The sequence below is a fragment of the Haliotis rufescens genome, unplaced genomic scaffold, assembly GCF_023055435.1.
Source record: "Haliotis rufescens isolate VD_foot unplaced genomic scaffold, xgHalRufe1.0.p SCAF_96, whole genome shotgun sequence".
In the NCBI taxonomy this organism is placed as follows: domain Eukaryota; kingdom Metazoa; phylum Mollusca; class Gastropoda; order Lepetellida; family Haliotidae; genus Haliotis; species Haliotis rufescens.
Window position 1 is genome coordinate 131790 of NW_025964390.1, and position 24906 is coordinate 156695.

The 24906-nt window shown below is 39.8% G+C and overlaps 1 protein-coding gene across 1 annotated transcript; it reads right to left on the reverse strand.

Annotated features, from left to right (window-relative positions):
• Window positions 1-796: 796 nt before the first annotated feature.
• On the reverse strand, window positions 797-22294 carry LOC124149171 (sideroflexin-1-like). Its single transcript, XM_048391703.1, has 11 exons — window positions 22160-22294; window positions 17213-17386; window positions 8700-8870; window positions 6093-6191; window positions 5115-5190; window positions 4609-4694; window positions 3764-3891; window positions 2425-2474; window positions 2163-2212; window positions 1923-1970; window positions 797-1154 (listed from the first exon to the last, which is right to left on the reverse strand). The coding sequence occupies exons 2-11, from the start codon at window positions 17371-17373 to the stop codon at window positions 1058-1060; spliced, it is 966 nt and encodes a 321-aa protein (XP_048247660.1). The 5' UTR covers window positions 17374-17386; window positions 22160-22294; the 3' UTR covers window positions 797-1057.
• Window positions 22295-24906: the final 2612 nt, after the last annotated feature.

Here is a 24906-nt window from a genome sequence, read left to right on the forward strand (position 1 = left end):
CGGGTTCTCAGGCATGCAGTGAATTTATGTGTTGATATTATTTGTCACAAAAAACTTTAGTTTTATAAATTGGTCTGGAAGCTGTTCCTCCTTGCAATCCTAGCACTATGACTGTCATAAGTCTTTGTTAAAGTTTGGGAGTTACAATCGTCTTAGCGTTGAGATCGGTTAGTGGAACGGCGCCCTGAAGAGTTTAGTCAGGGCCTGCAGATTCCAAAGTCTGTGGGTCCTGATGGCAGTCTGGCAATTTATTTAATTTTAAACACTGGCACCATGCCCCACAGCCTTGACCCGCTTACGTTAAACATTGCCTCAATGTCAGGAAATCTTAGGGTTCACACAAAGGTCACGGATGGAGGAAGGCTAGTTTTACTTCCATGAAGTATACACTGGCTCACGTCATTTCCTGATTCAAGGCCGCCTTTTGTCCGGTGGATAGAGCGTCTGCTCGGAAAGTGGAAGGTCACATCCCCGGACACGCCATTCCAAAAGACGTTTAAAGATGGCACTTGTTGTTACCCTGCCTGATGCTTTGCATTAAGAGGAAAAAACAAGGACTGGTCGGCTTGAAGTCAGTACCCTGTGTCTGAGTGGGGTATTCATGTTAAACTGCATGGGATCTCAGTGGACAACACTATGAAACTAGCATCATTCCGGACACACAGATACACAGACAGACAGACAGACAGATACACACACATGTAAGCACATCACTATATAAGTGCATTAATCGTAATATGATATTAAACCCCATTTGACCTTACCAGGGGCGGTTGGGTAGCCTAGTGGTTAAATTGTTTGTCGTCACACCGAAGACACGGTTTTGATTCCTGACATGGGTACAATGTGTGAAGCCGTGACAACGCTGCAATATTGCTTAAAGTGGCGTAAAACATATTCACTCACTCACTCACCTCACCAGACTAAAAATAGACATATGTCACTATTACACCACAGAGCTGACTGTATTAACGGGTAACGGAGGAACATTTAGTGTACCAAGCCATGAGTGTTGACGAGGTGTGTAGCATGGCCCGATGTCAACATACTGCCATGTTTACAAGCCCTTGTTGAAGTAGACCCTAGCTGGTGGCGAGGGTAGAGCCAACAGTTTGTCACGGATTTCCGGTTCTAGACTGCTCACTGCCATGGAACTAAAAATAAAAAAAGACGAGAATTATTTCTTTTCTGTTTGATTGTTTGTTTGTTGTTTAAAACTGCACTCAGAAGTATTCAAGCTATATGACGGCGGTCTGTAAATAATCAAGTCTGGACCAGACAATCCAGTGATTATTATCATGAGTATCGATCCACGCAGCTGGGATACGATAACAAGCATCAACCAAATCAGCGAGCCTGACCACCCAACCCTTTAGTCGCCACTTACGACAAGCGTAGTTGCCTTTTACAGCAAGCATGGGACCTATTCTACACGGAATCTTCTATTTCTTTTCTGAAAGGATAAGGGTTGGAAAGGGACCCTATTTGACCCATTGTTTATGAATAATTTAACATTTACTTAAGAAATAAACGCAAGTGGGAGTTGTTTATGTACAATAAAACACTGCAGGGAGAATAAACCATGAGTGATTTATTCTCTCTGCAGCGTGTTTATTGTACCGTAAACAATGACCCTCGCCACCTTGTTTTATGAAATAACAAGTAGCATACATGATGAAATGATCCTGGATATATACTGAGGGAAACAAATAAGGGAACACATGAAAATACAAGTGCTCCTTTATTGTTTTCCAGGTTTTGTTCCCAAGCTATGGATGTCACTGTGGGTAAAAATCTGGGAATAAATAAAGGGACACTGCAATGTAATGGTGTTCCCTTATTTGTTTCCCTCAGTATGTCTGTAAAGGCCTGTGATAAAACATCATGGTTGAATGTCAAACGTGTGTATGAATAAAACTCACCTTTTCTGAGGAAATAGTGCACAACATAGAGGGGTGGCAAATACAAGGCTGGAAAGAAAGAGAAGAATTACTAGAGTGTCAACTCATGTAACAGTTATTAGTGCACACCTCATCATAAACATCAGCAAAACTTCACAAACATTTCCATTTGAACTAGACAGAAAAAATTATTTAAAATCTATTCAGATCTTGTTCAGTGTATAAGGTAATATTTAATTTACATATATTTTTTATACTTACAAAAATCCTATAAGCATCACTTGTATGGGTGCATTCAACCATGGCATTCTCTGGAAACAAAATGGCAGATTTGTTTAGGCAAACAAGAACAAAAGCTTGAGTGTTTGTGTCCTCAACTTGACACACTTCAGCTGAAGGACTTGTATAACAAAACAGTTCAGAAGAACTTGCTATTCTACTAAATATTTAAAATGCAGTTAGTTAATAATTAAGATTGAACATAATTTGAAAAGAATCTTGAGGAGAAATTTAATCTACTCACCCTGAGAAATTCTTTCTTATCTAGATGATTCATAATAAATGGTGGAATCACTGAAACACAAAACAACAACATTAAAGTTTCTAGAACATTCATGTGTTTAAGTCCTGCTGTTTTTAGCCAAAACATTTTGTAAGAACAGTGCCACCTTCATTTATAGATATTTTATCGGATGTAATTTTATGAGAATGACTATTTGTGATGTAGCCATAAATATGTATTCTGATCCTAGGGACCGACATTGTCTGAAATTCCCAGTCCAAGTTTTATTTTACTGGTAAAAAAAACAACAACAATTACCTGTAATCAAAAACAGTGCGAGGTGTTCACTACTGTATGAGCCGCCCCCCCCCAGGATCCATTGTGACCAACCAATACACAGATGTCGGAGTACTCACTCATTCCTGGTGTGGCCATCACCCTGGACCAACCAATACACTGCTGTCTGACTACTCACTCATTCCTGGCGTGGCCATCACCCTGGACCAACCAATACACAGCTGTCTGACTACTCCCTCATTCCTGGCGTGGCCATCAGCCTGGACCAACCAATACACAGCTGTCGGACTACTCACTCATTCCTGGCGTAGCCATCACCCTGGACCAACCAATACACAGCTGTCTGACTACTCCCTCATTCCTTGCGTGGCCATCAGCCTGGACCAACCAATACACAGCTGTCGGACTACTCCCTCATTCCTTGCGTGGCCATCACCCTGGACCAACCAATACACAGCTGTCTGACTTCTCCCTCATTCCTGGTGTGGCCATCACCCTGGACCAACCAATACACAGCTGTCGGAGTACTCACTCATTCCTTGCGTGGCCATCAGCCTGGACCAACCAATACACAGCTGTCGGACTACTCCCTCATTCCTTGCGTGGCCATCACCCTGGACCAACCAATACACAGCTGTCTGACTTCTCCCTCATTCCTGGTGTGGCCATCACCCTGGACCAACCAATACACAGCTGTCGGAGTACTCACTCATTCCTGGCGTGGCCATCACCCTGGACCAACCAATACACAGCTGTCTGACTACTCCCTCATTCCTGGCGTGGCCATCACCCTGGACCAACCAATACACAGATGTCGGAGTACTCACTCATTCCTTGCGTGGCCATCACCCTGGACCAACCAATACACAGCTGTCTGACTACTCACACATTCCTGGCGTGGCCATCACCCTGGACCAACCAATACACAGCTGTCGGACTACTCACTCATTCCTGGCATAGCCATCACCCTGGACCAACCAATACACAGCTGTCGGGCTACTCACACATTCCTGGCGTAGCCATCACCCTGGACCAACCAATACACAGCTGTCGGTCTACTCACACATTCCTGGTGTGGCCATCATCACTCTGGACACGACCACCTGGGATATAGCAGACGTTGCAGCTCGTGTGGACGTCCCCACACGGTTCCCGTTCTCATCTAATATTGGGATTCCATTCATTAGCTCCCTGAAACAACACAGTATCTCTAAAGTAGGCATCGAGCAGTTCCTGGAATTGCTTAATCCTTAAACGAGGCTCACATTATCATTCTGTTTGCATCACTGTGTCTTTCTACACCAAGTCCTTATTGGTAGTTTTAAACAATGGACAAAATGTAGTAAAGGGGACCCATTATGACATATTTTGGTCATGTGTTACTTTAGATCTTCCAGTCTTTGGGTTGTGCTTGATGGCTTCCTCAAAGTTGTGAGGTGAGGTGAAATGGGGTTTACCCTCACGTCCAAGATTATTGCACTTATATAGCGACGTGCATGTACGTGTGTGTGTTTGTGTGGCTGCTTGTACTAGTCCGGACTGATGCCGATTTATAGTGATAGCTCACTGAGATACCATGCCGCAGTTCAACATGAATACCCCACTCAGATTGAGTATACTGACTCCTTGTTTTAGCCCCTTAATGCCGAGCGCCAGACAGGGTAACAACAAGTACCATCTTTTAACGTCTTTTGGTATGACGCAGCGTGGGATCGAACCCCGGACCTTCCGCTGTCCAGACGGATGCTCTACCACTAGACCACTGAGGCGGTCCAATCAGGAAAGAGTACAAATGTTGAGGTACTCAAATATTTGTGGAACATTCTGCAAAACATAAAATGAAAGACTACTGTTCCAGCCAAATGGCCGACTGCCAGCGCGGAATGGTCTCTGCTGACTGCTACGTACTTGCTCCTCATGCAGGGGATATTGATGCAGTTGGCCGAGGCAACAGCAGCAAAGGGCACAAACCGTCCAATCAGAGGAGGGAATTTCTGGAAGAAAAGATGAATGTCAACTTCAGGAATGCCAATTTTGCTGCTGAGTGAGTTGTGATTTCGGACACTTTGTTTGTTTGTTTGTTGTTTAACGCTGCACTCAGCAATATTCCAGCTATATGACGGCAGTCTGTAGAAAATCGAGTCTGGACCAGACAATCCAGTGATTAATATCATGAGCATCGATCCACGAATTTGGGATCAATGACATGCATCAAGTCGCCTTTTACGACAAGCATAGTCGCCTTTTACAGCAAGCATGGGTTGCTGAAGACCTATTCTACCCCGGATCTTCACGGGTCTATTGTAAAGGAACAATGATCTGATTGTAATGAGCTGGCCAAGTGATGACCGGAGTCTCATGATGAAGATGCAGCCCCCAGTCTGCTGTCACAATGGGAGATGTTCTGACCTTACCTTCACCATACTGTTGAGCGTCAGCGCTGTTGTGACCGCTCCGCCAGTGGCCAGCATATACGAGATGCCCAGATGCCTGAAAGTGCCACAGGGTTCAAACTTTGTACCGGGTACGGTGAAGAAAATGACAGCTTTTACTGTCACAAATTGCATCTAAATAAGGCACCACTTTTTTTCATTATTCTGCTTGAAGATTCGACCCAAATGATTGATTAGAACACAAAGAAGATGCAAACACAAAATTGAAATAACTACCAGTATTTCCTTTTGTAATCACTGAAGATGAAACACTTCGTATGTAGTCACTGGTCACGGCAAAACCAGGGGGACATCGGATGATGTACACTTTTGTTAGTTTATGTTCTAAATGGTTTGTTTGTTTGTTGTTTAATGCCGCACTCAGCTATATCAGTAAATAATCGAGTCTTGACCAGGCAGTCCAGAGATTGACATCATGAGCATCGATCCACGCAATTGATAGTCGCATGTTCTAAACAGACTAACACAGACATAACAGAAGGTGGCTAAGATTGCTGTCTGTGATTGCTTGATGATTTCAAGTCATGAGGGACAGAAATCCTCTGCTTTCTTAGTTAAAAGTTATGGAGAATGCGGCTGTGACGTGTTAATATGTGGGTACGAAACTTTCCCTTAAATACGAAACTACCCTCTATGCTTTGGGAATGACTTTATGGCAGCCATCTTGTTTTGCCTCAGGATGGCAGTGATTGACAACACCTGTGGGTGCAGGAAGCGTTTTGGGTTGACTGAAGAATACAAGTGTGTATGAAGAACGTTTGTGTGTCTATTTTAACAACGGGTACCTGGGCATTAAATTTGGAGTCGTCTCAGCCTTAATCTAGAAGCAATGGTGTTGAATGTGTCCAAACATATCGTCATATTTAATAACTACATGGATGTATGATACGCTGACTAACAGAGGATGCAGAGAACGCTACTGCCTTCAAGTGTACTGACTTGGGTGATATCGGAGAGTCGCCGCTCCTGTTGGTGTAGTTGACAATGGCGTTGAACGACTGGTTGAACCATTGCCAAAACAGCACTGCTGGAGTCGTTCTGAAAACACAAATATTGTAACAAATGACTCATTGAAAAGTCATCTTTTGTTCCTGCCATTCAATATTTCAACATCTTTTAGACCTTTAGGTGTGAAAAGATTTGAGATTTACATTCTGATCACTTCTGATAAATGAGTTGAAACTTAACAGATGAAACAAGTTTTTGACCACTGTCATGGCCATCTTGCAGTCTTTGAACATTGTTCAACATGTTTAGGGGATTATGTATATCATGTCCAAACACTGATTTTGACCTTTCGTCATGGTGGTCGCATGGGTTGCCTAATCATCTGAGACCAATATCTATTTTCAGTTCTTTATTCACCCGAGTCTCTGAACACAAGTACGCCTGAGTACCAGTTTACATGTCACATGCTTCTACACATTTATCAGAAACTGGAATTCACAAACGGGGCCAAAAGGCTCTTTAGCTCGCCCGACTTATGAACAAATTTAAAATTAAGATTTTATGCCGCTTTTAACAATATTTCAGCAATATCACGGCAGGGGACAACAGAAATGGGCTTCACACATTGTATCCATGTCGGGAATCAAACCCGGGTCTTCGGCGTGACGAGCGAATGCTTTAACCACTAGGCTACCTGACCGCCCGAGCAGGTGTTAGAGACATCATAGCTGGGATCAGTGATACCAAGATTAGCCTCCATTGGTCTTGTAGCTTCGGGGGATAGGTTGAAAATGAATGGATGGACAGATGAAGGACTATGTGCCACTACATAAGCTCACTTGACTTTCAGTCAGGTGAGCTAAACAGTCACTGATCACACATTCTGATTCCACATACAAAATTTGAAAGTCCAATGACAATTGTGAAATGCTGATTGTGAAAGCACTGTGCTTACGTCTCACAAGGCAAGATTACTTTGTGATCATTATTCATATCGACCATTACTGCTTGACCACAGTTTACCGAATCATGAAACGCAAATATCAAATGTGGATGTTTATTTAGCAATAGTTCAATATGAACTCATTGTTTATGTGCTGCCAGTAAATGTTGGTACAATGTCTTGTTGAGCTGAGGAATGTGCATCCACATGAATCATTAAAAATAATCCAATTGAGTTTGAGATAAAAATACAAATTATATAGTATTTAAGTGACTAGGGAATCATTTCTAATTTTGAGTTATCGTGTGAATGTGAATCTCAAAATTTGACATATATGTTACATACAAATATATTGTTATATCAAACATTAGGGAACTGAAGGTTTGGTGGAGATAGGCAGACATTTGAGATTGAGGAGTTTAAGATTGAAGGACCATACCGTAACTCTATCAGTCTATGTTGTCTTTTTTCATAAATGATCATTCCGATTCTACCATGAATTTGGAATTTACTCGATTCTGATTGGTCAATCAGAGGCTATTAAATCACAATAAACTCCCTCTGATTGAAACAGCTGGTTTGACGGTTGCATCACTGCGGAAGCTAATATTTATAGAATAGCACTTATTTCAGTCATTGTCGGTAGGCATATTTAAATAATTATAGCTACAATTACAGGTTACAAAATGCACAGATGCAGTTACTACAATATTCAAAGGATGTGTGGCAATACATTTCGTGCAGAAAACACGATAGAAATCGACAAAGGGAATGTATTTAGGTTTTGGAGACAACAGAAAGCTTGGAATTTTGGCACTTTTCTATATACGACTGTGACGTCATATCTTTTGCGTCACAATGAGCGATATGACGTCATAATGGTGGCATGCGATGTGGAGCGAAAGCCTTGCAAAGCTTGCTTTGTTTTCTTTAGGGATGCCCACCTCATGTTAGCTTACCAAGTTGCCGTGCTTATATCCTTTCAATTCCTGTAATATGTTCGAGTGAAGTATTACGGTGTAAACAAACTGCTTGAGTATATACAGCGCCATATTTTGTTCGGTGATTCCGTAATTCAGATCGGTAAACTCAAAACACTGAACTCAACCCATGCCGCTTCACTCAGTATATTTGCTAACACCAAAGCGTTCACATTTTATTTAGTCATGGTAGAATGGAGATAAACATACTGTGTTTTCACATACTGCGTGTTCGGTTCCAAATTCAATTTAGCACTGTTAAATCTACAGGTAATCTTGCTCTACAGTATGTTTATCTCCTAATTAAATCCAATGTTTTTATGCATACCTGATGCGACACAGTGCTTTAGCTTCGCTACCTTATACAAACAGACAGTATTGGATTGAAGAGACAGTTGAAACAGACTACAGCCCCTGCCTTGACAACCATGAGTTATCCCCCTTGGCCCCCTCATATTCTTCACTGTGTGACTGCAGGCACAGCGTAGACAGTGGCGCCTGACGGTAAGGCGGAGGAGGCGGACGCTGTCTGGGTGGGCCTATAGTCTGTTTGTATAAGGTAGGGAAGCTAAAGCACGGTGTAGCGTCAGGCTTAAGTAGCTTCCAGTGTTAGTCAGCAACAATGGATGACAGTCCGCCTCTCACGGCACTATGAGCAAGGGGAGCAACTCTTACTTGTAGAACGTCATCATGCAGCCTGTTATTGACATGTTCATCGGGACTTGAGCCGACATACGTCCGAGGATAAACATCTTCTCCCCTGTGTCGGGATGGAAGGCGGAGTCATACAACTGTTTGGCTTTCCATATCTCATCATCACTCAAGTTCGACAAAGGATCTCCTCGTCTGAAACAAAAACATTTTTATTAGAGGTTTTCTCTTTAGATATTTCCTCCTTGCTTCACCATTGTGGCCTTGTACAGTCAGGGCTTTCAGTTTGTCATGATTCTGCGTTATGTATAAAAATGAGATAGGACAGGTGTGTTTTACACCCACTGGAAATGTCAAAGTTTAAATTTGAAAATTGAAATATTAGCAAAAACATTTTCAGCCATGGTTGACAACTAGCCGTTTTGCTTTATTGCACATTTTGACTTCTGATATATCAAATTCAAGAGTAAGGCAAAGAAGATTAAAACATCTAGTGAAAATCTAAGCATGAGAATGTCCATGACCCAAGATGAATGTAGTACCATGTGTACAGATGTATGTAATGTCTCTGTCTACATCGCCAAACTAAATCAGCTTGGGTCAACTACTTCCTCACCTTCAAATATTTTATTATTTAAAAAAAATATATAATTCATGTTTATTCTGTTTTTTTGGTTTTTTTTAAAAAAAGCTTTTATTGTTCCCATAGTTCTAGATTAATCAGTATTCCCACAAAAACATATTTCAAAAATTACAAAAAATCTAAAACCCACCTTTTTGACATTTCAGCTTTACATATTCACTTGGTACTTTTATATGTATGAAATATGCAAATATTCAGAGCTCCAGATAAGCTTTTGGTGTTGTGGGTATTTTACCCATGCATTTTAAAATCATTGGGTATCAGTAATTCTATCTGGGTATTCAAATTTCTGTTACCCACTAGTTTTTACACATGTGGGTATTTAGTTAAATATTTAAAAACACTATTCATCTAGTCCCTGCAAACTGATGTCGTGTGGGTTCGAGAGCTTTATAGGACTCAAAAATACCATGATACTTCCACAAGAAACTGTGATGGCAAATGATCATGATGTAACTATCATCGTGGAGTTTGGCAAGGTTGATGGAATGCCCGTTTATAATTTTAAAATATGTTGCTGATTAGCCAATCGAAAAGCAGGGTTACTTCACTATATTTTGATGATACGCACAAGTATTATTTTTGTAGCGTATCTGTAATGTTCGTTGCGTATTTGATAAGCTTGGATTTTATTTGACTGCGTATTTCTGCATTTCGGATGCGTATTTTACGCAAAAACACAGCTTATCTGGAGCTCTGAAAAATTGAAATGGACAAATTCTTATTCTCTTCCACATGAACACATCTGATAACTTTCATGACGTTTTCTAAGGGTGTTGCTAATATCTGTAATAATATGCTTCCCTCACAGGGTCCTGAGAAGTCTTGCCCTGGGCTGGTTAACTAGTGTGTAGAAATGTCCTAAACACCAATATGATACTTGTTATTATGGTTGCTTGCATGGTATGAGGTAGTTTCTGAAACAACAATTACATTAAAATTGAAAAGGAGCCCCAGTGTGATGGGAGATTCAGAACCTGAACCTGAGGCAAATCTAGACTTGCTTCACTTAGGGCTACAGCATTACAGTAAGGGCTGGCTGGAAGGGAAGATAACATGGTTCTGGGACTGTGAGATGGGAGACTCAGAACCTGAGGCAAATCTAGACTTGCTTCACTTAGGGCTATAGCATTACAGTAAGGGCTGGCTGGAAGGGAAGATAACATGGTTCTGGGACCTTGAGACAAACTAGGTTTGAGGTAATATCAATAAGATACACAGGAAGTAAGGTATTAGGATTCTAAATTTTGCAGAAAGAGTACATCTCCAATCTTGGCCTTGTGTGCACTACTCCGGGCTTATACAACCTCTGTATAAATCTGTAGCTAATTTATACAATATCAGGCTCTTCCTATTATTACCATTTGTAAGGAAAAAACATGTTTTATGGTTCTGGCCCCACCCCTGTCAGTTTCAACCCCTGCACGGGTTCTGTATTTTTAGGCTAATCAAGGGCAGGTAACTCTAACCCGTTTTCCCAAAACATCACTCTAATTAACACTCTCCTACCCAGAGTTCAATGCGACTGGCAGCGACCGGCAGCCAGCCAGCATAGTACCTCTGCCACAGGCCAGTGCCATGTGACGATTCGTCACATCTTTCACATTCCATTCAAGATATTGCATATGCTTTTCATCCGTTTCATGTTTGACAAGTCTACACATTTTCATAAACAAATGTCAAAGAATGGTTACAGTTCATTAAGAAAGTATACTAATACGTGAAAATCTATTTGTTTTTGCGTAGTTATCCTTTGTTTACATTGGTTGTATGGCTCCACATGCTGTCATTGAAGCCCAGCGGAGAGCTAGCGATATGGTCACTCTGATGTATAAATATATATTGTCATGAAATTCACTTTCCCAGTGGTAGTAGCATATCTATATAATTATGCAAAACAGTATGTAAAGCGCCCCGTAATACTTGCATTAATCCGTTCTGTACTGATTTCTGAAAAAGCGCATTTGTTTACAAACAAGAGAAAAATCCAGTCACGTGATATGCAAATTAGCCTGTGGCAGTGGTGTTATGCTGAGTCACCACTGCGCCGGAGTGTGTCTAATTAACTTGAATTACTGTGAGACTATGAAGAATGTGAAGATTCTACCATTTGGTTCGGTGTTGGTGAGTCATGCACATGAGCTTGAAAAAGAAATGGTTTTTTCTTAAGTTGCATCATCACTTCAGTTTTGGCCAAACCAAAAGACTGGAAACATATATATTTTTTTATCTACACATAAACACTGACATACAACAAGTGGAAAATTGTTATACAAATATTCATTGACATACAATGACCATGATAAATGAGTAATTATTAAACACATATACTATGATATAGGCCTACATTGATGCACAATAAGTGTTAGCTGTTCCACAATATACAATTTGTTTTACTTTATCCATTCAATAAACACAACAGCTGTTAACCATGTTAGAATAGCAATGTTGTCCTTGCATATTGCAGAAAGACACAGACCTTGCTAATGGATTTACAAATTATCATCCACATATTATGTATAAATTTGATGAGTGCTATGGGTTAAATTAAGCTGAGGACTGATGGATTACTTATAGTCTTAGCAATAGATAGACATTGAGTGCCAGTACTTTATTAGGATGTAAGGGACTAACCATTTGATACTCTGGCGAGACAGGGGTGTGTGGTGTGGTGTGGTGTGGTGTGTGGTGTGGTGTGGTGTGGTGTGGTGTGGTGTGGTGTGGTGTGGTGTGGTGTGGTGTGGTGTGGGTGTGGGTGTGGGTTTGGGTGTGGGTGTGGTGTGGGTGTGGGTGTGGGTGTGGGTGTGGGTGTGGGTGTGGTGGGTTGTGGGGCCTAGGACTTTAATATAAACAAAATTGTTTTCAAAAAAAAGAAGAAACTGCCTGCCACAAAAATCGTATTGTTGATGTTCTTTAATTCTGTTTTTCTTAAAAAATAATTCAGGCCCATTGTTTTAAGTAAGATATCTGGCTTTGTCGCTGTAACTGAAAAACTAATGAATCTCGAAACAAAATCCAAGCAAACATCCCCCCCACCCCCCTACCCAGAATATCACATGGTCAGTCCCTAAAAATACTGTCGCATCACCCTTTGTTCTCTGCCTATGTTTATGTCCTGATAAAGAACTGGTACAAGTTCTCCATCTAGCTCAGAGCACAGGAAAATACTAGAATTTCACGAACTTGCCACTGCAGATCTCACACCATTCATATTTGAAGCACACTGCTGAAGTAAACAAGTAATCAGTATGGTTTGTGCAGTTCAAGTGTTTAAGGCATGTCATGATAAAATATACAAGTTTTATGAAGCACTTTATTTTATTTTTTTTAATTTAAATCTTTATTCACATTTCAAATAAAATACAATGTGATGAAGCAGTTTATACTACACCATTTTTACTTTATCACATATAAATGTACTCCACCTGACCAAAATAGTGGCCACCCATTGGACAAAAGTATTTTCGGTGCTCTAACCATGCTAACTGACAGATGACTGCCCACATCTAGTGTTTGAAATTATTAGCTGAATTAGTTAGTTGACCAATGATGATGTGCTGGGAGATGCTTGCAAACAAAGATATGCAAGTAACATGTTTATTTGTTTGTTTCTTGTTAAATGCAGCACTCAGCAATAATCCAGCTACAGTCAAGTCCCGTTAATCTGGCATTGTTGGTTGCATATGATTATGTCGGATTAACGAGTATGTCGGATAAACAAAATTAAGTAGTATCAACGTTAGTGATCGAAAATCGGATAACTACAAGATAGATAACGGTTCCAACACATTGTAATAAAAAAAGAGGAGAAAGGCAATACCGTATTCGACGTAATAAGCGCCCAGGGTGCTCTCAAAATTAGAAATAGGGAGCTCTTATTAGAATATTATTTTGGTGAAAAAACATAGTTAAAAGATAAATTTCTTGGTTTATGCTGACAGCCTGAAATGTTTATATACGACAGATATATTTTTCAAGAATTTATTTGCCCATAATTAAGGGTGTATATAACACACGAGAGCATATAATACACGAATAAATAAGTCTTGTGTACATTTATCAGTCGGAAAGGGTGCTAATTGGGTTTGTTCACTTGCCAATATATTAGCAAATATTGCCGTGGGCGCTTATTACGTCGAATACGGTATTCATATTGTTATGTTACATTGTTAGCAGAATATGTTTTCTAATCATGCAAGCAGTCTAAAGTTTAACACAATGTATGACTGATTCAAAATACTTTTTAAAGCATAGTCTGGAATGGAAGTCGCCAATTTGAAACTAGTGCCGCAATGATTAAGAAAGCTGCTTTCTTTGTGGCTAATGTTGACTTCCTCTTAGTACTGACATGACCTGTAATGGGATGTCTTCAGCGGTAGCGAGAACTTGTATCCGATTTTATGAGACTAAGGTAAACAAGGCATGTGATTAATCCTGTTTTGTTTATTAAAAGCAGTAATTGTTTATTGTTAAGCAAGTTTATCTCTGTGGCAGTTGAAATATGCAGCGACTTGACGACTGTTTCGCATCAAAACACGGGGCTGTGTACTTGCGGGCAGATGACCACAGAGGACGCTGATCACTGTGTCGGATTAACGAGACTGATTAATGAGTGATTTTGGTAATTAGTTGCAAATTTGGTGTGTCGGAGTCAGAGTGAGAGACTGTCGGATTAACGTGTGTCGAATTAACAAGACTTGACTGTATATGACAGCGGTCTGTAAGTAATTGAATCTGGACCAGACAATCCAGTGAATGACATCATGAGCATCGATCAACGCAATTGGGATACGATGACATGCATCAACCAAGTCAGTGAGCCTGACCACCTGATCCTGTTAGTCGCTTCTTACGACAAAAATGGGTTGCTGAAGACCCATTCTAACCCAGAATCTTCACGGGATTCAAATACATGTCACATGTAAACAATAAACATGATAAAGAGAGACTACCATATTGTATATTTTATCATTAATATTTATTATTATTAACATGTTTTCCATGAGTCTGCAATCTATATTTCATTATCATAATCATACTGTATCAGCAGCTTTTCCATTTTGCTATATGGTGTTTGCTGAGAACTTGGAGTGAGTGAGTGAGTGAGTGAGTGAGTGAGTGAGTGAGTGAGTGAGTGAGTTGGGTTTGATGTTGCTTTTAACAGTATTCCAGTTATATCGTGGCGTGTCAGCTTAATGTGGGAGGAAAGCCCGAAGTGATGCAGGTGTTAGATGTTTATCACTTTGGTGAAACCCACGAGCACGGGTATGGTGCTGACAAACCTAGAAACACAAACGGGGCAAACTAGGATTCGAACCCACAATCATAGGTTTCTGGCATGTCTATGGGACCAACTCTGCACAGAATACTGTGGCGCCTTTGATGACTAGGCCACCTGTGTCCCCGCTAAGAACATGAAGAATAAATATGATAAATATATGTTGATATAAATCATCTATTTCTTAAAACCATTCCACCCTAGCACCCAAATACAATAATCACAATATTCTTGCATAAGACAAGACCGTTTCGCAGACTTTTCGGTCAATATGCAAAGGTGCTGAAGGGAAAATGAACATGATGAATGAAACTTTTCACATTAAAAATAATTAAAAACTTAAAGTTTATAAAAAATATTCAAACAATTAATATTTTAAAATAAGCACATTTTCTATCAATTTTACATGTTTAACTACTGTTTAAGTATTTATTTAAATTTTCACTTTTGAAAAATGTATCACATTTTATCCATAAAAATAGAAAAAAAGGTCTATCTGAAGAATTAAACTAAAAATAAGAACCTGTGTCTTATACCTCAACAAGCCCTTTCCCAACACATTCACATCAGCAGTTAATAATAGCTGGTGAACTTCAATTTCTCATTGCAAAGCCAAGAAGAAATTGATCTTATGTTCTGTGGAAGACAGTTTAACCTAGAGCCTCCAATATTGCCTCATGGTCAATTTTATCTGAATTTTCACTGACAGATGAGGGCAGCGTGGGAATGTAGCTCATTAGATCGATTCGATCAATCGCGAACACATGGCCAAGACAGCCCAAGAATGGCTCGTCATGGCTTCAATGACTTCATCGAGGCTGTGTCAGTATCAGTGCTATTGGCACGACTGGTATCAGCTCATTAAAACTTTAAAATGGATATGGAATGCAAAAGATGATGGGAAACACTTTTTTATACCAAATTTGTGTTTTGAATGAGTGTAAATAGCCTTGACCTTGCTTGGGAACATTGAGCATGTTAAGCTACATTTTAAATTTTAATTTATTTTATTGTTCATGAAATAAAATCCAGTTTTATTGTAGGCAACATGTTTGTGATTTTATTATTTACAATTGTTTTCTACCTAAATAGCCATTAGTGGGAGACAGTCAAAATAATGTATATGTAATCTCAACTTGTTAAAAAAAGATTTTTTTGAATTTGTTCAAAATAAAGGCTTCCGCCTTATGTGCAGGATGTTTAGAACAACTTTAGTAACCATGGTAACATGTAGAATTTTTACTTCCGTGAAGATTTTGTTCTCTTGATAAAGAGACTTGCAGCCACACAATACATTTGATCAGTTATTACCATGATCACTGGAAAAGTTAATAGTTACCTACATTTTGCATGATTTTTGTATTGGTTTATGTTTGTTTCTCTTATCCATCAGAGTGAGAGAGTGAGTTGGGTTAAATGCCGCTTTTAATAGTATTCCAGTTATATTGCAGTGTGCCAGCTTAATGTGGGAGGAAAGCACGAAGTGATGCAGGTCTCAAACGTTTACCACTTTGGTGAAACCCACGAGCACAGGTATGGTGCTGACAAACCTAGAAACATAATCAGGGTGGACTAAGCTTCGAACACACGATCATAGGATGCAGATCTGCACAGCGAATTGCGACGCCTTGGACGACAGGGCCACTCATGCCCCCTAAACCATCAGATATTGAGTGGTCGGTCGAATGAAAATATGAACGTCAAATATAGAAAAATCATCAATACTTTGCCATCTGTTCCTAGTTTCTTATTTAAATGAAGATATGAAAAATCATAATGTTTTCCATGAGTCTGCAATCTATATTTCATTATCATAATCATACTGTATCAGCAGCTTTTCCATTTTGCTGTATGGTGTTTGCTGAGAACTTGGAGTGAGTGAGTGAGTGAGTGAGTGAGTGAGTGAGTGAGTGAGTGAGTGAGTGAGTGAGTGAGTGAGTGAGTGAGTGAGTGAGTGAGTGAGTGAGTGAGTGAGTGAGTGAGTGAGCGTGCATGGGTGGGTATTTCCATTATATCAGGGCGTGTCTACTAAATCAGGAGGAAAGCCCAAAGATGCAGGCTTTCGATGTTTACAATTATGGGAACACCCACGAACAGGGGTGAGGATGCTGGCAAACTGAGAATCATACAATATGAGGAGAAATTGATATTGAAGAACATGATCCTAAGCTTCAGGCTGCAGGATACCTATTTTGATCGGCTCGTACAACCAGCATAGGTTGCTGGGGACTAGGGCTGGGACGAGTCTAAATTTACTCCCCGGGTACCCATCACCTAATTACCCGACCCTACCCGGATACCCGCTGTAGATATCTGGAGATAGGTACAAACTGTCCGATTTGGAAAAGTTTGACCGTAGCCCTGTATGTATTTTGATACACGTGTAAAGCGATATGGTCATGCATACACTAAAGTTTACTGCATGAAATTTTATCTTAATTCAAATATATAAAACAATATATTACGTGACTAACCACGGGTCCGGGTAGTCCTGTGGGTACCCTGGTCCTACTCAGGACCCACTCGACCCGAGTACCCGAGTTACCTGTCCCAGCTCTACTGAGGACCAACTCTAACCCAGAATCAGTAGGACAGACAAAATCAGTATTGACTCACTTGCATCTGTCCACGACCTCCTTGGCATCATCGAGCTGCCTCCCAGACACGAACAGGTTCAGGGGGTTGGTGGTGATGAAGAAGTGTTTGGCCCTGCCACTGTACGAGCCCTGGTCAAAGCGAGGCTCATCCAGGTTGATTCTCCTCTTGATGACTTCCATGTTGAAACTAACCCTGGAACAGCAAAGCATACAGTCAATTGTACACGGAAATAGGAGTGAGTGAGTGAGTATGGTTTTATGCCGCTTTTAACAATATTGCAGCAATATCACAGCGGGGGACACCAGAAATGGGCTTCACACATTGTACCCATGTCGATAATCGAACTCGGGTCTTCGGCAGGACGAGCAGACCACCCCCATGGAAATAGGACTTGAGCACCCATGTCTTAAAACCTGACCCAGCTTCCAATGGTAATATGCCAGACAATCGAAATAATGTCTTGTTTTCTAAGCATCATCTAAGTCAAAATGGCCAGGGGCTGTACCATACCTCTTCCATGTCTGCAGACCCGTGAAGATCCGGGGCAGAATAGGTCTTCAGCAACCCATGAAAAACCCGTAAAAGGCGACTAACGGGATCGGGTGGTCAGGCTCGCTGACTTGGTTGATACATGTCATCGATTCCAATTGCGTGGATCGATGCTCATGCTCACGCTGAAATATTGCTGAGTGCGGCGTTAAACAACAAACAAACAAACAACAACCATGTCTGCAACATGGGTGTTCGTGAAGAGAAGATGGGAGTTACCTCCCCTGGTTGGTATATCAGTGGGCTTGTTTAATGGCTTTACTGAATGATAAAATCATGGATGTCTAGTAATTCTATCCTTATATAAAATGCTAATAGGGAAGTCTAGGGAAGTGGACTGTACACTAAGGGTGACAGTTTTTCATATGGACAACTTGCCCTTATTATTTCTATAATCTAGATATTATGACAAACTAATGATTATTGACTTAGAGAGCTGTGCAAGTCTAGGATTTGAGTCCAAGCACCGTATTTGCCGTAATAAGTGCCTTGTTCCAACAAACGCCCCCCTTCTAAGACCAGACTTTACACAACAGTCCATATTTACTTGTGTATATTACAGGTTTGGTACAGTAAACACAAGCATAGAAGGTCTACATAATTGCCTTGTATCTATTATCATAAATGTTTTAGTTTAATCGAAGTTGGAAGCAAGTAGCTGCATCTGGAAAGTTTTGCGACAACCTGTTGATGAGATTACCAACAGTTCAACACTTCTTTGGTGCGTGTTTTTTTGTTTTAAGTGAGCAGGGTCATGATGAAATGGTAACTCTATGTAGTCAGTGATCTCAACGTGAGAAACATGTTGTTGTATTTGCCAAGGAAGGTTGGAGTAGCGTGTGTGGCTGGCATGTCAGGCCTGCTCAGGGGTACTCTACTGACTCCTGAGTGTCAATGTGTGGGCACAGTGTGTGAGGGATTATTCATACAATCATGTACTGGCTGGTTTGACGACATGTGGAAGTGAATTAAATAAATATGCATCATTATATTACTTGTTCATTGTTGGTCTGCAAAACTAACTGTGTCATGAAGCTATTGGGGCGTGAGTCACTTGCAGTTTTCACTGTTCTTCCTGCTCACAAAGATTTACAAGATTCAGTTTAAACCAGTTATCTGTTCAACCTGCATGACTTTCCCACTTCGCCAGTCGGCTGAATGTTGTTTTAGTCATGGACTAGTGGTTGGCTTACTAAAGTCTGTTTCAACTGAACACCACTCACTCACTCAGCCAGTAAGTCATACTATAATTATTACTGAACTGAGTTAAATCAATTTGATATCAAAGACAGACCAATTCCTAACCCCAATGATACATAATGGTATCACTGACAACACTGATCATTACAAAATGGCAAACTCACAGGTTAACTAAGCTCCACTCCAATACTCGTGGTGGTAGGCATGTGATGTATTCTGGCTTAAGGAAAGAGTTAAGAATACGAAAGGTTCCAGAACTCACTGGAAGTGTTGCCCAGCAACAGTAAACACAGTCAATGACATTATTAGTAGCTTAGTAGCTCTAGAAATGATTATAACCATCTCTGAGATTGTTCCAAGTTATCTTGTGAAGAGTTTCTTGCCAACCTAGGACGACAACCCGAAATGATACCAGATCATCTCTTTGGTGAGTGAGTGAGTGAGTGAGTATGGTTTTATGCCGCTTTTAGCAATATTCCAGCAATATTCACACATTGTACCCATGTCGGGAATCGAACCCGGGTCTACGGTGTGATGAGTGAACGCTTTAACCAATAGGCTACCCGACCGCCCAACCATCTTTTTGGTGCACCAGTGAAAAATATGTCTGTATACATGGTATATGCTATGCTGATTTGAATAATAAATGAAATTTGTTATGTACATATTGATTACCAGGCTACTGTATTTGTGAATAATATATGAATACCAGTTGATATGAGAGTCAGTGTTTAATAAAATATAAAATAATTGCACAAATTCATTATGAAATTTAAATACATCACCAGAAATATGGGATGTGAATAAAAACCAATCACATGGATATTTACTATTACTTTATATTTTTGGCTGGCTATAGACAGTAGGCTATAGACCGAAACTGACTATAACCTAACATCAGTGAGTGTGAGTGTGTTAATGCTTTACGTCACATCGGCAATATTTCAGCCATATCGTGACGATAACCTAATTTCATGGCTGATAGTCCAGTCAATATGGTGTCAAATCCTACATAACCCACCACAAATTGCAACAGAAATGATTTTTCCTGTTTCATGAACAGAAGGCATCCCCTTACAGCACAGTAAAAATCTAGGAAAATCTAAGTTGGGGAAAATTGTTTAGTTTGGTAATGATCTTTGGGGGGGAAATCAATATAAAATACAAAAAAACCAAAAAAAACAAAAAAAACATTTAATGTTTCATTTTTTGTTTAACCATATCATGTTAGAAGTTATGAGTGCTTTCTATATCTCAACAATAGCGACTGGCAAAGTGGAAAACCTCAATACAATTAATATCATTATCAATATCTTAATATCAAAGAACATTATGTTTATGAGCATGATGAGAGTGAAATAAAGAAATTGTTATTATTGTTATTTGGAAAAATAAATTGTCAGTATTATCATAAACATCCTGTTTATTATCATGAGTGAGTGAGTATTGTTTAACACCACAAAATCCTCATCGTAAGGGACATCAGGTATTGTATACATATAGGGGTCCTAGATCTTCAGCGAGATGCATGGGGCTTCCCTCCCTCCACCCATCTGCACAAGGGCTTGAAATAAATACTTTTATAACTACTGTATTCAACGTAATAAACGCCCAGGGCGCTCTCAAAATTAGAAAAAGTGGGCTCTTATTAGAATGTTATTTTGGTGAAAAAAACAGAGTTTAAAGATAAATTTCACGGTTTATGCCGACAACCTGAAATGTTTATGTACAACAGATATATGTTTCCAGAATTTAATTGCCAATAATAAAGGGTGCATATAACACATGAGTGCGTTGTATACGCGAATAGGGGAAGGAAGCGGTGTGTATTATATGCGAATAGGGGTCGGAAGGGGTGCTAACTGGGATTGTTCACTAGCCAATATATCAGCAAATCTCGCCGTGGGTGCTTATTAGAGCGGGGCGCTTATTAAGTGTAATTTCCAGCTACCAAAGTTAATGAATAAGAACACATTTGTTTAAATGTCGTTTCAATAAATGTAGCTGGTAGCCATTATGGAACTTCTATTTTCGAGTAATATTTTTATGTTGTTGTTTATGAATTACTTTGATATTCAATTTCATACTTCACTCATATTAAACCAAACAAATGCATGAAATGTCATTTTATCAGCTTGTTAGCTTTATCCCACTATTTTTCAAATGGCCACCTGTCATGTTAGATTGTTTATTAGATTGGTTGGTTGGTTTGCAGTTTATGCCGCACTCAGCAATATTCCAGCTAAATGACGGTGGTTTGTAAATAATCAAGTCTGGAGTAGACAATCCAGTGATTGACATCATAAACATCGATCCATGCAATTGGGATTGATGACATGCTTCAACCAAGTCAGCAAGCCTGACCACCTGGTCCTGTTAGTCGCCAAGCATAGTCGCCCTTTTCAGCAAGCATGGGTTTCTGAAGACCTATTCTACCCCGGATCTTCACGGGACCCACTTTATTAGAAGGCTCAAACAAAACTAGCTGACAGGTATCCAGTATAAGCAAGTGTACCAATAATCCTCAACATCACAGTCACTGTGTGTTTGTCAATGACAAATACACGAGTTCATAACACATACTTTTATTGGGATGCATTCATCTTGTTCATAGTCCACATACTCAATTATTATATCTTACTGTTCATTACAAATAGGGGAGACTGTTCAGAGATTGTATTTTCATGGTCTACTTCAGCATCTCTTTCAGATGGTCATATAGTGTTACACTACCAATCAATGCTGTTTTGTATTGCAAGGGGTCTGACCAGGTGTGGATTACTGTCCCGATAGATGATTGATATCAAGGCTAATAAACGACGAACCGAAAAGAAGTGTGTCTATAACAATACAAGATTTGCCCTTGCATGGTAGGTCACAACCTGTTTCGGAGCCAGAGATGTCACCTTTTGATATACAATCTTGTCAATATATAGGTCACTCACAATAATCGTGTATCGCTTTCCCGTTTGGCGATCACGTTCTCTAAAACACTAAATGAACGTTCATAAGCATTTTAGTAACAACACATTCGTTTAAAATAACGTATGAATAGGTCATATCTGTGTAAAATATTAAAACATTACGAACCAGTTGACATTGTTTTAGGCGCATCGCTGTGCACTGTTTAGCCTACAATGCCACCAATTGCAATGTCGCGCCTCGGAATAAAATGATACATTTCAGAACTTGTCAGTTAATACATGGGAAATTTACCTGTTTAAGGAGTAACGATGCTGCTTCAAAATAGTCACTGTTTTCTCGTTACATGGACTGTGTCATACACTTCTCTGGTCGGATTAATCAATTTCAGACCAACATGTTGATTTCACAGCGGAAGTTCACTTCAAGGTGAAGGTCTGGAGGTGTGTCTGTGTCCCGTAATTTGATTGGCTAAAGCTTGGGGATGGAGTTCAGAGGTCAAAGTTGCCACGTTAGTTGCATCATCTGGCGTCGTGGTCGTGTTTCGGACGTACTTTGATACGTTATTATCGCGACGAGAAAAAAAAATGTTTATGCAGCAGATATTTAAAGGAAATGGATCAAACATTGAATGTAAACTTGACACAGTGTAACTCATTTCAGGAATATATTTGTCTAAAATTATTCACTTGTCAACAGTTGTCTCTACTTTTTACAGTGAGTTGGGTTTAACGCCGCTTTGAACAGTATACCAGTTACATCACGGCGTGTCAGCTTAATGTGGGAGGAAAGCCCGAAGTGATGCATATCTCAGACGTTTACCACTTTAGTGAAACCCACGAGCACGGGTATGGTGCTGACAAACCTAGAAACATAATCGGGGCGAACCGGGAACCGCCTCCGTGGTCCAGTCCCCCGGAGAGCGGACGGTCCGGGGTTCGATCCCCGGCCGCGTCATACCAAAAGACGTTAACAGATGGTACTTGTTGTTACCCTGTCTGGCGCTCGGCATTAAGGGGCTTAAACAAGGACTGGTCGGCTCGGAGTCAGTATACTGTGTCTGAGTGGGGTATTCATGTTAAACTGCGGCTAGTATCTCAGTGGGCTAGCACTATAAATCGGCCACACAAACACACGTCCGTGCACGTCGCTATATAAGTGCAATAATCTTGGACGCGACGTTAAACCTAATTTCACCTCACCTCACTACTACTACTACTACTACTACTACTACTACTACTACTACTACTACTAAAACAGGAGTCCAATTCAAGTCTAGAATGTTTAGGCAAGCCTAGATTAACTCAGCTCTAGGGTTGGTCTGGTCTCCTTTTGGATTTTGTAGATATATATTTTCAAATAAGATAACTTTATTTATGGAATAAATTCTTCTTCTTCTTCCCCTTCTTCTTCTTCTTCTTCTTCTTATGTGTATTAACTTATGATCACAAAATACCAAGGGTCCGAATCCTAGATACGGTCTGATTGTGACTCTTGGTTTGTCAGCATACCTGTTCTCATTTAAACGTCAGCATACCTGTTCTCATTTAAACGTCAACTTACCTGTTCCCATTTAAACGTCAACATACCTGTTTACATTTAAACGTCAACATACCTGTTCTCATTTAAACGTCAACATACCTGTTCTCATTTAAACGTCAGCATACCTGTTTTCATTTAATCGTCAACATACCTGTTTACATTTAAACGTCAACATACCTGTTCTCATTTAAACGTCAACATACCTGTTCTCATTTAAACGTCAGCATACCTGTTTTCATTTAATCGTCAACATACCTGTTTACATTTAAACGTCAACATACCTGTTCTCATTTAAACGTCAACATACCTGTTCTCATTTAAACGTCAGCATACCTGTTTTCATTTAATCGTCAACATACCTGTTCTCATTTAAACGTCAACATACCTGTTCTCATTTAAACGTCATCATACCTGTTCTCATTTAAACGTCAGCATACCTGTTCTCATTTAAACGTCAACATACCTGTTCTCATTTAAACGTCAACATACCTGTTCTCATTTAAACGTCAGCATACCTGTTCTCATTTAAACGTCATCATACCTGTTCTCATTTAAACGTCAGCATACCTGTTCTCATTTAAACGTCAACATACCTGTTCTCATTTAAACGTCAACATACCTGTTCTCATTTAAACGTCAGCATACCTGTTCTCATTTAAACGTCAACATACCTGTTCTCATTTAAACGTCAGCATACCTGTTCTCATTTAAACGTCAGCATACCTGTTCTCATTTAAACGTCAACATACCTGTTCTTATTTAAACGTCAACATACCTGTTCTCATTTAAACGTCATCATACCTGTTCTCATTTAAACGTCAACATACCTGTTCTCATTTAAACGTCAACATACCTGTTCTCATTTAAACGTCATCATACCTGTTTACATTTAAACGTCAGCATACCTGTTCTCATTTAAACGTCAGCATACCTGTTTACATTTAAACGTCAACATACCTGTTCTCATTTAAACGTCAACATACCTGTTCTCATTTAAACGTCAGCATACCTGTTCTCATTTAAACGTCAGCATACCTGTTCTCATTTAAACGTCATCATACCTGTTCTCATTTAAACGTCAGCATACCTGTTTACATTTAAATGTCAACATACCTGTTCTCATTTAAACGTCAGCATACCTGTTCTCATTTAAACGTCAGCATACCTGTTCTCATTTAAACGTCAGCATACCTGTTTACATTTAAACGTCAGCATACCTGTTTACATTTAAATGTCAACATACCTGTTCTCATTTAAACGTCAGCATACCTGTTCTCATTTAAACGTCAACATACCTGTTCTCATTTAAACGTCAACATACCTGTTCTCATTTAAACGTCATCATACCTGTTTACATTTAAACGTCAGCATACCTGTTTACATTTAAACGTCAGCATACCTGTTTACATTTAAACGTCAGCATACCTGTTCTCATTTAAACGTCAACATACCTGTTCTCATTTAAACGTCATCATACCTGTTCTCATTTAAACGTCAGC